The following is a 15,738-nucleotide window of genomic DNA, read 5'->3' as shown; positions in this document are numbered from 1 at the left end:
CGTTGTTTGTACCAATGGTTTCCACTGGTTGCAGGCTTCTACCTACAAACGGGAAGGATTTTTCAAATTTCCCGCGCGGGAAAAACTCATAGTTTCACTAAATAGAGTGAACTAGAGATGTCAAAAAAAAATAATTACTTCGTGAGGTGAGTCAGTTTGCTACGAAATTCTAAAATAGTGCAGCAGTCATCCAACTTATTCTTTTCTGGACTTTTTGCTAAAGCTAATGATTTTATTCACACAAATCTCCGTGATACAATAACATTACTATGAAGATTGTTCAAGTTCAAAATACACTTTCATCAAATCATTCGCACATCGAGATATCTCTTCATTTCCACTGTAATACAAATTATCAAGTACTTCTACACCTCCCATACTTTCAAACATTTCTTGACCATTATTCAGTCTTCTCAGCACTAACTCAACAAACTGTAGTGCTAAGAGGCATAGGTCATTGTCACCTCTTTTTGTAAGTATCACAAATTTATGGAGACCACCAGATTTTGTTATTTGCTGCAAATACTCCGGAGTTCTGCATGAAATGTTAAGAAGAACCATCGCAGCCTAAAATGTTAAATTATTAGATTAATGTTGGGTGACTCAATTGACAAAAATACTGTTCTTATCCAGATTCAAAAATGATTCATTATGGTTGCATGAAGTTAAATCAACAAACCTCTTTCGGTATATCAAAACTTTCATCCAACATTGCCAAAACTACATCAAGTAAATTAATCTCTACAAATGATTTGATACTACTGGTTGAGCCTGCAGTAACATTTGATAATAACCAGAGACTTTCTTTTTTAATATGATATATGTTTGACGTCAATAGTGTCGGCATCACTTTAAAAATGACATTATCTTTTGCAGCTTCATCGCAAAGTTGATTAGAAATGGCACACATGTTTCCTAGTGGAAAAGATTTTAATCATTACAACCTCTAACAAAAAAACTATGTTATTATTTGGTATGATTCATGTGGCTATAGACACTGGAATTCTTTCTAGTTTAATTGGCAAATTACTTTAGCATTTGAGAAGAAGAAATATTACCTAAAGCTCTAATGAAAGGTGTAGCAATGTGAACACAATTGTCAACAAGACCAAATCTGGCAATGCTTTCAATGAGAAATGTGACAGTTATTCCACATGAGGTAATGTGTTCAACCCCAATTTGATTTGTTGTGAAATACATAACAAGAGTGGCCAACTCCACCAACACTTCATCTGATCTTGCACAATTTTTTACCAGTCCCAACAAAATGTGTCCAGTATTGTATCGAATCATCTCATCAAAAACATTTTTATTGTTGCCTCTGGTTAAATTGTTTAATGCAAACACAGCTGAATGAACCACATTGTGAAATGTACTCTGTAAATGAAAGATGTTTTGTGAAACATACAGTCAAACTCTATTGTAGATAGGATTCGAGGAACAATGTCTTTTTGCAAACTTACTAAAGAGTATATAAGTAAAAGTTCTCAATGTAATGTTTTAAAGGAAACAATAGTGATAAACATACAAAGATCACTATGACCTTTAATAATTTCACCAAGGAATGCACTGCTCCCTGATCTATCATGATACACCTACATTCTTCACAATCCCCTGCAAGGTTTCCCACAGTCCAAGCACAAAGATCTTGAAGTATGACATTGCTACTTTGGAGGTATGTGATCAAGTAAGCACCACAAATTTTTGCTATTTGAACAGCATGCTTGTGTGTTGATGCAGCAAGGTTTGTTAAACACCATGCTGCTTCAACTTGAAGCTGCACCTCTTTGCCTGTAAATGATTGAATTTAGTTTATAAAAACAAATTTTGTGTTGTTTCAATGTGAGATGTTCATAACCTGTCAAATGTTTCACCAGAACCTCAATTGCACCATTTTGAGATAAAAATGCATCTGAAACTGTGTCTCCTTGTGCAAAAATGTTTTTAAGCTTTCTTAAAATCTCCAATCTCTGTGTGTTATGTTCAAAGAGACGTCTTGTCATCAAAATTACATCTTCGACAGTCGATAAAACAGACTCATCGCCATTCAAATTTTCTCCATATCTCAGTCGTTTTAAACTTAAGATTTTTTTTCTTTTTTCACGTCTTAAATCCGTTTGTTTTTTCTGAATACGAAAGCGAAGTTGTTCAACCGTGTCTGTTGCATGTTTATATAAATGAGATCGATCCATGATTTTTCATTTACAAATTTTAGTTTTATTACATGAAGTACTTCGTACAACCTAATTTTAAGAGAAGGCGCCATGTTTGAAATATTTATGTCTCTTTATTTCAATATTTGTTTTGTATACGAACGTTAACGCAGACGTTTCGTGAAAAATATCAAAATGATGTCAAGTCTGGTAAAGAAAATTACTAAATTTACATTATCAAGCTTCTTTCACTAGAGATATTTTCTTTTACAAATTCAGGAAGATCCAACGATGGAGCGACATTTCAAGGGACACAGAGACGTCGTAACAACGGTCGATTTCAATCCAAACATGAAGCAAATTGGTGAATACCTAATTTTAATTCACTTAACTGTGGCACAATGTTTTCTTGCCGTTGGTATTTACCAATCAAAATAGTAAATATTTTTGATTTGTTTTTTAGTTAGTGGTTCAATGGATTCTTGTCTCATGATCTGGCATTTCAAGCCTCATCTCAGGGCTTATCGTTTTGTTGGACATAAGGTAGAAAATTTCCAAACACAGTTGTACATAATCATGAAGTAGTGCTTTCCAAATTGTACTTCTGATAATCTTTACCTCTTACATAAACAGAGTAAAACAGTAGGATCCACACTGTAAAGTTTGTTAACTGCCCTTCCACGATGTAAAATTTGTACACTTACTCACCTACTTTGCTGAAATTTATGCACCTGAGATCTTGTTTGCAGAATACCAACATTCCTGTGTGCAGAAGTCAGCATGATAATTGAAAGAACCCACATATTTTAGTATTGATCACCTATGTGCCTAATATGTCTTACGCATTTTAAAATAGGATGCTATTCTATGTGTGAAATTCTCACCATCTGGTCATTTGATTGCCTCGGCATCAAGGGATAAAACTGTACGATTATGGGTACCTAGTGTGTAAGTGTAACCTTCACTTTGATTTTCAATCAACTTCAGTAATATACCATGTCTTCAAACATACCTTGGTTTTCTTGTATCAATGGTTTTATCAGTACATTTTTTGTATGACTGTTAATACTGCCATAATCATTTACCAATCTCAATCTCCCTTGGTTTCTCCCATAGGAAAGGTGAAAGTACTGTGTTTAAAGCGCATACTGCAACAGTTAGGAGTGTTGACTTTTCTTCTGATGGACAGTTCCTTGTTACTGCTTCAGATGATAAATCACTTAAGGTTTGTTTTACTATAATGAAATCGAAATTTGTTTTGTGTTTCAATCTTAAGGCCATTATTGGTCAACTCAAAACTGTCCTTCTTTATGTCCGATATTTTATATTTCCCACTATTATTTCAATGTTTGTGCTTTTTTTCATTTTGAAGCCCCTTTTTTCTGTATATATTTCAAGTTATTTCACAATGCATGATTTCATGTTCACCATTTCTTAAGATATGGTCTGTTCATCGCCAAAAATTTCAGTTTTCATTGAATGGACACATGAATTGGGTGCGCTGTGCCAGGTTGTTTCCACTTTAACTTTATTTTTCCTAAACAGAACTTTTCATGTGTAATGAATCAAAATATGTTGATTATAAATTGGTTAGATTCTCGCCAGATGGACGGTTGATTGTGTCTGCAAGTGATGATAAAACTGTGAAACTCTGGGACAGAAACAGTAAAGAAAGTGTTCATACTTTTTATGAACATGGAGGGTAAATATTCAAGACGTTTGGTTAATCACAAATTTTGCTCATTTTAACTTTTATACTACAATATGAATTCACGTCAAAAACGCCATGAGTTTTATTTCCTCTTTTAACGCCCGTAAATATGTTATTTTGATTTGTGATTCTGGTTAGAGGAACATTCTCATTTATAATCATAGAGAACTCCTTAGACTTCTGGCTGTTAGTTACAGAGAAGGACATTTTCCTTCATTACCTGAACAGTAAAACAACAAACTTTAGTTTGTAGTAAAAGGACGTTTTCCTTCATTACCTGAACAGTAAAACAACAAACTTTAGTTTGTAGTAAAAGGACGTTTTCCTTCATTACCTGAACAGTAAAACAACAAACTTTAGTTTGTAGTAAAAGGACGTTTTCCTTCATTACCTGAACAGTAAAACAACAAACTTTAGTTTGTAGTAAAAGGACTTTTCCTTCATTACCCACCATAAAACCATAAACTGTGTGTGAATGATGGTTTAAGAGAAGAAAATTTTCCCGCTTTATCAGCGATAAACCACAAGATTTGATTGGCGGTTATAGAGAAGGAAGTTTCCTTAATTACCTGCAATGGTTTTTGGTTCTGCATTATGGCTTAGGAAGGCTGTCATATGTCATATATTGTGATGATCTTATCATTTCATAGGTTTGTAAATCAGGTTGAATTTCATCCTAACGGAACTTGTATTGGTACAGGAAGCTCCGACCATTCTGTCAAAGTAAGTTGATGATATAGTTTTTTTGTACATCCATTCTTTATTTTGTAACGGAGAGAACTGATTTTACACGTCCAAATCATCACTTGGTCCACAGAATTTTCATTTTTTCTACTCTCAAGGTTTGGGATATTCGCATGAACAAGCTTCTGCAACATTACCAAGGTTTGAATAAACTAAAGATTTTTGTTTTTGACACTCAAGAGTCCCGATATATACATGTATGTACTTTTCAGCTCACACGAGTGCTGTCAACAGCGTGTCTTTTCATCCATCTGGTAACTATATGATCACCGCATCAAACGACACAAGTCTCAAGGTGAAATTGCTTTAAAATGTCTGAACGTCGCTTTGTCTACTTGAAAGATTTTTCCATGAAGGTCTCGAAATAAGTGTCGGTTACCGTTAATTTTCCCGTAATATTTTTTTCACGCCAGACATGCATGACCATCTAGAGTCATAGTTGGTTCTATTAAAAAATGGTTTTTTCTTAGCGACGTATTTCACCGAAAAGTTCAATATTGCCCTCGTCACAATTACCTCTATGCTTTTATTATTGTTTTGGACCTTGGGGGGAGGGGGAGGGTGAAAGTTTGCTTCATTTAAGACAAATGGGTATGTATGTAATGTTTGTAAGATGGCTGTCCAGTTTCGTATAGATAGAGGGTGTTTTTCAAAAGTGCTTCTCGATACACTATTCCCACTCAGAAAATGGTTAGTATTTGCCAAAATTTTACTGTCAAATGAGCCAGTGGAAGTCCAATTATCTATTCCATCAAAAATTTTTACAGATCTTGCGCGCTGATCACTTTAGAGACGTTTTCCCATCTGCTCAGTTTTTTTTAAATATGCCCTGTTTAAATATCGACGTTTTCTCTTTGCTTAGATCCTTGACCTCATGGAAGGAAGATTGTTTTACACCCTGCATGGCCACCAGGTTGCTACGACTACGATTCATGATGAAAAATTATTTTCGAAAAACATAAACGCGCAATTATATCTTGCACTTTATGTATTGGTTTATCTCGCATTATGCCAATTATTACAATACAACGTTTTTTGAACACTGTCTAGGCATCAGCCAATTCAGTTGTATTTTCCAAGAATGGCGAATACTTTGCTTCCGGTGGCTCAGATGAGCAGGTACGTCACCATTATCGCTGTGAAATAGTGTTTTTTACCATTTAACTAGTTCAATGTGTTGTACCAGTTTTACCAGTTACCTAGTCCAATTACCTAGTTCAATTTACTTGTTGGCTTTATAGGTTATGGTATGGAAGACAAACTTCGATAAATTAGACTATAGTGAGAGTAAGTTTTCTGATTATTCTAACCTCTTTCGATCTGCAAATACGATTTTCTATCCTGTATGCGGTTATAATTTTTTTTTTTGTTCTTGTAAATTACAATCTCGTACTTGTGAGTTATTCAACAACAGTGCTAATAATTTCATCATATCAGTGCTATATGTTAGTGTCTCCATTTTTCTCTTTACCTCTAGTTCAACATCATTACAAGGGTTCGTTATTTCTATGTAATTGTTTATCCCATTATGTAGTGCTAACGACGAGACGAAAAGCGACTCCAACAAAACACCATCATGATCCTCCGCCAACATCAGAGGTAACAAAACATCTCATTAGTCTTACGAAATTCACTTAAGGAGGGGGGGGGGATCTATTCTAATCTTTGCAATGGTTATAGGTAGCTTTGACAATGTCGTATTTCGGCATTTTTATACCACCACCACCACCCCTAGCAACTTTGTTTGCTGCTTCATCTAAGGAAAGGAAGGAAAACAATGATTAGCCTTTGAAGTTTAGTTTTCTTTCGTAGATTCACGCTTTATCTAAACCAAAGAACATGGCACATACTGATAATGATGTTGTTGAAATTGCTCCGGCTATGTTTGCCATTCCTACTGTAAGTTGTTATTTATAGATAATTATTGCTGGGTGTCACACGAATGTGAATAATACTCACGGATATTTCTCCATAGAATATATACACATTACTTACATGAAATTTTCCCCCAATTCTCTCACCTTCAAGGTGAATTCCTCTTCCTGGTCAACAATTTCCGGGTTCAGCAGGAAAAATGTTGCATGAAATTTTTCATGTTTGAATTCTAACCTTCCCGAGTTTTTATCCTTTATTGATAACCGATTTGTATATAAATATAAATAGATTAATTTTGTGTGGATACAACATAGGAGCGAAGTCAAATGGACGAAGCAACCAAATCCGAGGCTAGACCTCTTAAACAGCCTGCAAGTCAGGTTGAAGCTCCAAAAACCACCCCGTTGGAAAGAAGAGAAATACCGGCACAACTTGCAACAACATTGGAACATATCGTAGGACAGTTGGACGTTTTAACGCAGGTTAGCAATAATTATTTGGCATTGGCATATATTTGAATGAATTTGTTTACTAAGACTCGATAAATGATAAATGAAAGATGGTTCGTACGGGCTCTTATGGACGAACGATTGATCAGGTTATTCAACAAAAATAAATTTAATTTGTTTAGATTTCTTCCTGTGGTAATAGTTATTTGACCAATATGAACTTATTTCGTTTCAAGAAGAAAAAACAGCACAGAATTGATAAATTTGATGAATGGATATGAAGCTAGTTTCTCTACTTTAACATTGATATTAGGATATTTTTTCTTTTCTAAGACTGTTTCAATTTTGGAACAACGGCTGACAATGGCTGAAGACAAATTAAGAGAATGTTTAGACAATCAACAAAAGATAACTTTACAGATTCGTCCAAATGAATGACGTCTATCAATACTAGAGGTAACCCTTATAAAATGTATATATTTATTACATGTCAGTATAAATAGTTTACAATTTTCCAGATTGTTGCTTTCATTTTTTCAAAAACACTTCTAGCCCAAAACAATTTGTATTTAAAGCTGTATAGTATACAAAATTCTTAAATGATACCGTCCTCCATGTACAAGAGGTCGGGTATATTTTGATGAGCCTTCAGATTATAGTTTCAGCTGACCATTAGAATTTCGATGTGCCTTTGTATAGCAAATTCTAATGTAATGTCACAAGATGCTTTTGGCTCAACAACAACAGCGCATGATACCAAAAAACCGGATTCAAATTTCTAAAATAACTCTGATAATTTTCTTTGGTTCCTTTTGTTCAGACGTAAATAATGTTTCGTATTAAATTTTTATTACTTTGGGTTGTTCGAGTTATCAGCTATTTTACTCCTTACAAAAAAACCTCAGTTTTACTCAAGTATTATTGAGCGCTTACTCACCCATGGTTCCCAGCAACAAAATGCAAAGCCAAACAGTCACGCGATTCCGACGCCTTGAAGACTGTATGGGAAGGTTGTAAATGACTATATTACTTGAGCAAATATTAGGTTGCCCGGGGAAAGTTCCATCAAAATATTTTATGAACATTGAGCTGAATTTGTAATGTTCAAATTTTTATGACAGATCTTGAAAAATTCTATCAACAATTTGATCAAAAATTGCGAAACCGATTTATGCCTTCGAAAATATCTGATTTCGAAATAGATTTTGAAAATACACAGTACGTTTTTGCATTTGACCGTTTCCCTCGGTATCTCTATGGTAAATTCTACTCACCTTGAGCATGCATTATCATCTTCAATTTTTAAAAAATTCGGCTTTACTTTGTGGCTATTATTCTATGTCAATTAGCCTAGATCTCTAGAATGAAACTAAAATTGTTATTCCTCACAATAATCATACAAACATAGTCTACTTTCTCATGATATTATCTCTCTGTGTATGATGAGGATTGAGGAAGGATGTTATTGAGACTGTCCTAGTGTCATTGACCGACCATTCTTTGTATCCTTGGCAAGCAAGGTAAACTTGAATCACGAGAACTTGTTTTTCGACAAAAAGCAGGAAACGACAAGATTTTCTCATGCATGCAGATTATAAAGATGGCGGTATTCTGGGGTGTTTATGCAAGAGAAATCAATCGAGGATAATTTTTTGCGCTATCCACGTTCTTCGATACTCGGACCATTTATGGTTGATATAGTGACTTATTATAAACTTCAGAATTTTAATGCTTATAAAACAACCATTAATTGTGTATAAATGTATATAAGAAACACGATGTAAACATACATTGTGTAGGCTCAACGTACTTTCGAATATTGCGTGGGAATGTTGTTTAACTTAGCATTTGTAGAAAGTTGCCTATCATCACTTGTTATTGTTTCTAAGTCTTTTCATCCTTTGGACAACTTTTATTTTAAAGAGTGTGTGAACATCTTTTGCTTTAGTGGACAGCGGCTAATTAATATGTAACATCTCTTAAAGTAAATGGTTTGAACCCGGGAGTATCGTTACATGTTTGTAAATGTAGATCGTCCAGGTTGGTATAGTCCTGAGAAGGACTGTTTTTGTTGTTGTTGACTGACGTTTCGACAACCTTAGCGGTAGTCATCTTCAGAGTCAAAAAAACATCTCTAATGGACGAGCTAGACGGGCTATTGATTGTCGAGACACGCCCTTGTTCTATTTTCGTCTATGATTTTCATGTGAGCTTTTTAAGTACTGCGCATGCGCTGATTTCATTGTTTAGTGATGCTTTTTTCGAAATGTAAAAATTTCGATTTGCGTAGAAATGAGATTAAAAAATTTGGCTTGTTTCTCAACTCAGAGTTGTAGTGTCTAATTCTGTTATTTGTAAGATACTCTTATTTGAAAAAGACGTTCAACTCTACTTTGACAAGTATACATGTAAAAATTTATACCTAATTACACCGCCTATCTTAAATCATCATTATTCCATCCACCGCTGACCGTGATGATAGCAACTCAAATGTGGCAAAAGTCGTGTCACGTTATTGCTATTTGTCTAGTAATTGGTTAGAGACATCTTCCCCCATACTCTATGATAACTTAGGTACATAGCTTACCCCTTGGGGAGAAGCACTGTATACGTTATTGGACTGTAGAGAGCAGAAAAAGTAGTTAATTTACAAAGTGTAGCAATTTTTAAAGAAAACTTGAAGTTAGAAATGAATGTTTGATTGCAAGGAAGTCTTCATTGGTAAATGTGGTTGTAATCTATTTTAAGAAAGTTTGTATTTAGAGAAAAAAAGTGATCGCTAACCTTAGCGCGAAAGTTCTAATTGGAGGTGAAGAAGAGTTGTAAGTTGCGCTAAGCAGACAAATGAAAGAATTTTATTTTGAGGTAAACTGCTAAATGCAGAGGAATGGCTTTTTGGGTGTTATCGACGGTAAAGATGTGCTGTACTTGTAGAGGAAATAGTTACCAAGGGAGAAATGATTGAACAACACTAGTGGGGAATGGGAGACAACGCTCAAATTATCCTATTTATAGAAAAAAATTTATGTTTTCTTGGGTGCAATTTATATTTTTGAATATTATCTCATACAAGTTGATTACGTCTGATATTGTCCAACTTCTGTGTCTTACAATTGAAACAAAAAAATTATCAAGGAAACGGACATTATATCATAAGTAAACGCACATGTTTTTTCTCACGTTTTTCAACCTTTGTTGATCGCATTCACTCTTAAAGGTGAATAATTCTTCACTTAAGTAAGTATGATATTATTATTATTGTTTCACGTGTTTGAATAATTTCATGGCTTTCACTCTCTTAATGTCTTTTAAATCGCACATCAAAATATAGGCAGTTATTCTATTATAATTTGGAAACTGATTAGAATGACAACATGATGATTGTTTAGTGTTTGTCTAGAGGAATAGGAATAAAATGAATGTGTTTAGTTTCTTTTCATCTATCGTAAGTTCTTTTGAAACTATATGTAGATTGAAGTTTTATGGGAAGATTTTACTTTCTATACCAATTCTTAAATAATTATTATTTTAGTTAGATGTAAGATAAAAAGCATGTGGTCTTTGCATTACGGTTCACGTCGATTTTAAACAAAACATCGGAAATCCATGTCGCTTTTTCTTTTGAATTCGGCAGTTCGCTTTCAAGTCTTCATTGACTTCAGAGTATCGCAAATATTACTTTAATTAGTTTTAACGTGTTTTTTTTATGTCGTTTATTCTTATATGACTTCAGGTAATAGCCCCTGGGACAAAAACGGTATTCATTATGACACGATGTGTCCTAAAGGGTTGCCAAATTGAAATAATTTTCAAAAATTTATTTCCTATATCATATATTTTACGTTGAACGTCTTTCACGAAGTGCTCTTGCACCTCTAACTATTTTGATAGAGGAAGCGTCATTGAAACAATATCGACCTACTGAACGTCAAATGATATTGAGAACTGGATGGATACCTTGAACTGTTGTTTTATAGGCAACGTTAAATTGATCTGAATATTTTGCTTATCATATGACAGCAATTTAGCTTTTATAATTGACTTTGATTATGAATGGAAAGTTTATTTTATTTTACTTGTAGAGCTACGTGCATTAATAAAATCTAAAATTGTTTTCTTTCGACAAAGAAAAACGAAACGCGATTATAATAAATACTTTGTTATTTTTATCTTTTCATTTTTTTCATTAACCCAAAAATGTCTCATTATATTTGCGGTTTATAGCATTTTGTTCTGTAACAAGAAACAATTTTCAATAAATTATCCCTAATTCACAAAATTGTAAAAGTTTCCTTCCTCCTCGTTTATGGGTATGGAGAAAAACTTTGAAGTTGTTTTCTTCAAATGATATCTTTGTCTGATTTATGTTAAGACTGATGTTCAAAAATTGCTACATTTATTTTTATAATTAAAATCATGTGTAAATATTTACCAATCGTTTAAATGCTCATATTTGATATACGTTTATGTCATTAACTTTAAACAAATAGTTTCGTCAGCTTATAAAAGATCCAAAATAGACAAACAACAGAAGTTTACGCTATATAATTAGATTTATATACATCTCATATGTTATAATGTGGGTTTGTTAAAACATGTTCGCCGAATTTTTTTCATAAGAGCATTATAACACTAGATTATAGCAATCACAACTCACAAGCTCTAGAGATGTTTTAAACAACAACACGTATTTCCATCATCTTATGTACCGCATATTACCAAAAAAATCCAAATTAAAGGCAAACATTTGCTAAAGCAATATTATGGGTGGTGTTTTTTCCAAGTTTATGTTGTTTTCTCCGGTTAAACGTAACTGACGTACGATTTGACGTCTGAAAACCGGTAATTTTATCATAAACTAGTGTTAATGGTTTTATCATTACGATTCTTGGGCAACAGTCTCACGACTTTCTTTTCCTGTTATATGTTTGCCAGACACTTTGGAATCAACTCAGTAGGCTTGAACTTTCAAAATGAACATCACAATAATTTCGAAAAACGACGTACGCCGCCATAAGTGGGAAAGTTTTGCAAAACTTTTTGTTTCTTGTTTGAACAATAACATTCCTATGTACACTGTTTGAAGACAATCAGAATAAAAAGGCAATGTTTTTATGCACGAAAAACCCATCCTATAGTATCTACATTTGATCGCTGGTAGTGATATGAATGTTGGGGTGCGGGCGAGGGGTGACGGTTCGCATTCTAACCGAACATTCTTGAGCGTCATTAAATATTTCGCACTTCCTAACATGTGGTTGTCCTAATATCATTACAACTAAATAACTCTGTAGTTCATGTCATCAGTTATGTTGAGACTAAATTTCATCGATAAAAGAAAAATTGATGCACCGTGCTTTGTATGAAACGCTTACGGCCTCGATCCTTTTGTAGATTTTTTACGCGTAATGTAAATATTGGAAATACTTTGCCGTTTTATGGGAACGGGAAATATTTACATCCATGTCTGTGTAGGAACGACAACTTATGTGTTCGCCATTATTGTGGGTCCAACCAGTCATCATGTCAAGGTCTGGAATCTACGATTACGAATTGAAACAAAGCTTTTTGCCTTTTTTTGCGGCTAATTATAAAAATTGATATAACCACATCATACGCGATAAAATTGTTATGTTTGGCATAGTACAAAATTATATTAATCTCTAATCACAGTTCCTACTCCCAATATTAGAGAATATTTGCAGGAATCCCGAAATCTAAGTGAACTTTCGAACATCATTTAAATTTAATTTATTTAATGAGAAAATAAAACATAAATAAGATAAGGTGAGTGGCATCTTTGTTTGATCCAATTAAAGCCTTTGAAAAAATATGAGCAGCATGAGGCATAAATTTAGGTATTGACCTCCTTGACCTGGTTTCCGTAGTAGACACTCTGGCGCTGAATAAATTATGAAAGTCATTTGATTCGTAAGCAAATTTTATAGAAAACTCCATCATTGAAGTTTATTGATGAAAATAAAATCATTCCACTTGTTCTAATTCTATGAGAATTTGAGAATTGCGATATTTAAACCGTTCTCTTATTTAATTAACAGACCACCCTTGGCTATGCGAGTTCTATAGCATATCAACTCATAAATTTACTCTAAACTTTGATCAGTAACATCATTTTTACCCTAAAATCGCGCTAGGCATATCGCACGTCAAATAATCTAGAAAGTCGAAATTCTATATTTAAATATTTCAACACATTTCAACATCGAGTTCTCCGGCCCCGCCTTCACTGTTTATTGACGTCTTCAACACACCCTTGGGACAAATCCCTATTAATTTCAGATGTCTTAAGTCCGTTTGTATAGGGAGAACATTATATATGGTTAAACTGACTATTGAACACACGTAAACCATTTGACTAGCAATGCTTCAAAACTACATACATTCAGCGCCACGTCTCCGATTCCGAACGGAAACCTTGAGTTAATGTTACGGAAGCAAGTGGCATGTTATTGATGAAGTTATATTTGGCAAGGCCAGTTGACTTGGTGATGAGAGGAGCAAACAGAGAACCGGGTAGGTTGTGACATGCTCTCTCATTGGTTCGCTGTTTCATCTCCGGAAATATGATGTCAATCATATTTCATATCAAGAGACAAGTAAGTGATGCTCATGGTTCAGTCGGTCATAACGAAGTCGTCGAACTCGAAGTAATCACTCAAAGCTATTAAAAGCAAGTAGACCAAATGCCTGCGTTACAATCTCAGTTTGCTGCCATGTCTACAGATGTTCTATCATTGTCTGATCAAATCTTGAACAATTCTTCAAGTATACTCCTTCTTGATTGCCGTCCGTACAACGAGTTTTCTCAATCTCATATTTTTACGGCAATAAATCTCGCTGTACCTTCTCTTATGATGCGACGCTTAAAGAAAGGTTCTTCTGTCAACTTCTCTAACATGATTAACTCTGAAGAAGGCAAGCGACGTTTTGGTAAACGGGATTTGATAGCTAAAATTGTGTTATATGACAGCAGCAGTGAGAATGTTACCAATACCGCTCTTGAACTTATACTACAACGACTCTCCGCGGAAGGACTCAACAATATATTTTATTTAAAAGGTAAGAAAAACAAGTATTAAATATCGTAATATTTATGTCAGTATGGTAAAGTTTGTCTCGAGCCGGTTAAATAACCTGTGGATTTCTTGGTGACTGCAAGACATTCTTATGGTATAATTAACAATTATTATTAATAGAATACGATTAGGTATTATTTAGTTTCTTGCACACTTACTTAAATGATCTTTTAAAAAGATTATAAATCCTATGGTTATTTTTATAAACTGCGCTCATTTTATATCTTCTCGGCTTGTGACGCAAAATTACTTCATATTTTAGGTGGTTTTAACTTGTTCAAGGGAAGCTTTCCTAAGCTTTGTGAGTCAGTCGAGGAGAGAGAAGAAACGAATTGTCCTTCGTACATTCGTCTGTCGGATCTTCGTATTACTGGCGATATATCAAGTCCTTGTGAACCCAGCAGTCCATTTGTCGACGCTCATGTGAAGAAAGGCGCTGTTGAAATTTTGCCCAATTTATATCTTGGCAATGCGAGGGACGCCTCCAATTTAAGAGAACTTTTGGACAGAAAGATTACTCATATTTTAAACGTTACCAATGATATTCCAAATAAATTTGAAAACGACCCTCGCTTCACATATTTGAATGTTAAAGTCCGAGACAACTGGCAGACGAACCTGACCGATCATTTTGCTACGGCTTTTAAGTTTATTGGTGAGTGAATGCTCTTTTTTTGCTAGATGTGTTTTTTCTTTGCCAATAGTTTCGTTGTTTACTAAAGTCTTAAAGAAATCAAATGAGTAAATCTATACGAATTCATTATAATCCTCTTACTGAGAAATAAGCGTCATTCTGTCATGTAAATATTAAAGTTGTGCGCGCGGTTCGTGTTTGAATTGAAAAAATTCATAAGCATGTACAATGTTGCTAATTAAGTATAGTATGGTGGTACATTGGGGCATTGTACTAATTGTTTTGTTTTGTAATTGTACGTGCTAACAGAGATTTGTATTATTGTATAGATCGACTCTAAATTATGCGATCATTAACGTTATCTTTCTAAATATATTTGTAGATGACGCCCGATTACATGGTAAAACTGTATTGGTTCATTGTCTGGCTGGTATATCTCGTTCAGTAACCATCACAACTGCTTATCTTATGGAACACGAGCATCTGAGTTTGAACGATGCCTATGATCTTGTCAAACGTCGAAAATCTGATATCTCGCCAAATTTCAGTTTTATGGGTCAACTGTTGGAGTTCGAACGTCTTTTGAATATTCCAGCGACCCCAAGTTCTGCTTCGAGCAGTCTTTCGTCGACGAGTAGTCTTGAAATGGAGATTGGCGGCTTTTAAATTCTTTTCACACCGGATTTGCTCGTATGAAATGAAAAATCGACATTCCAAAGACAACCAAGATTTTTATTCATTCACTGTTAAACTCATTGAAGTTAAAAAAACGTTTCAGCTAAACTTCACATGCTTTGTTTTTCTGTCTGGCTTATGAAATTGACCAGAACTTCTGCTATTTTTATTTAACACCTCGTTATTGGCAACTCCGACTACGTAGAGTGAAAGAAAACACTACATTGGTTCTATTGAACATACTTTGGATTACTTACATCACCTCATCTTCACTGAATCTAAATCAGCTCTATTTCAATCGTATATTAATCCAAGATTATACTTGTAAATAACAGATTTCTATAAAGAGTTACATATTTATATATTGATTGTAAATTCACATTAAAATTTGTAGTTAAAA

At 34.1% G+C, this 15,738-nt stretch overlaps 3 protein-coding genes across 4 annotated transcripts; 2 read left to right on the top strand and 1 right to left on the bottom strand.

The window, feature by feature from the left end:
- Positions 1 to 206: 206 nt before the first annotated feature.
- Positions 207 to 2,263, bottom strand: LOC124434323 (importin subunit alpha-9-like). Of its 2 annotated transcripts, none has more exons than XM_046984206.1 (5): positions 1,859 to 2,263; positions 1,529 to 1,791; positions 1,059 to 1,377; positions 680 to 915; positions 207 to 567 (listed from the first exon to the last, which is right to left on the bottom strand). In XM_046984206.1, the coding sequence occupies exons 1-5, from the start codon at positions 2,190 to 2,192 to the stop codon at positions 268 to 270; spliced, it is 1,452 nt and encodes a 483-aa protein (XP_046840162.1). In that variant the 5' UTR covers positions 2,193 to 2,263; the 3' UTR covers positions 207 to 267. The 2 variants fall into 2 exon arrangements, with proteins under 2 accessions (XP_046840162.1, XP_046840163.1); XM_046984207.1 differs by having other exon boundaries at positions 1,544 to 1,791.
- LOC124434324 (POC1 centriolar protein homolog A-like) lies at positions 2,256 to 7,795 on the top strand. The gene is made up of 17 exons (XM_046984208.1): positions 2,256 to 2,363; positions 2,433 to 2,517; positions 2,617 to 2,696; positions 3,010 to 3,101; positions 3,270 to 3,378; positions 3,593 to 3,663; positions 3,748 to 3,855; positions 4,515 to 4,587; positions 4,707 to 4,749; positions 4,821 to 4,903; positions 5,471 to 5,521; positions 5,659 to 5,727; positions 5,850 to 5,895; positions 6,143 to 6,207; positions 6,421 to 6,507; positions 6,798 to 6,965; positions 7,266 to 7,795. Exons 1-17 carry the CDS (start codon positions 2,349 to 2,351, stop codon positions 7,368 to 7,370), a joined length of 1,350 nt encoding a protein of 449 aa, XP_046840164.1. The 5' UTR covers positions 2,256 to 2,348; the 3' UTR covers positions 7,371 to 7,795.
- A 5,510-nt stretch (positions 7,796 to 13,305) lies between these two features.
- LOC124434376 (dual specificity protein phosphatase 7-like) lies at positions 13,306 to 15,738 on the top strand. The gene is made up of 3 exons (XM_046984264.1): positions 13,306 to 14,012; positions 14,292 to 14,684; positions 15,046 to 15,738. Exons 1-3 carry the CDS (start codon positions 13,637 to 13,639, stop codon positions 15,327 to 15,329), a joined length of 1,053 nt encoding a protein of 350 aa, XP_046840220.1. The 5' UTR covers positions 13,306 to 13,636; the 3' UTR covers positions 15,330 to 15,738.

This window comes from Xenia sp. Carnegie-2017, unplaced genomic scaffold (genome assembly GCF_021976095.1).
Source record: "Xenia sp. Carnegie-2017 unplaced genomic scaffold, XeniaSp_v1 HiC_scaffold_14, whole genome shotgun sequence".
In the NCBI taxonomy this organism is placed as follows: domain Eukaryota; kingdom Metazoa; phylum Cnidaria; class Anthozoa; order Malacalcyonacea; family Xeniidae; genus Xenia; species Xenia sp. Carnegie-2017.
Note: the sequence above shows the minus strand (reverse complement) of the source record. Positions and strands in the feature narration are given on the sequence as shown.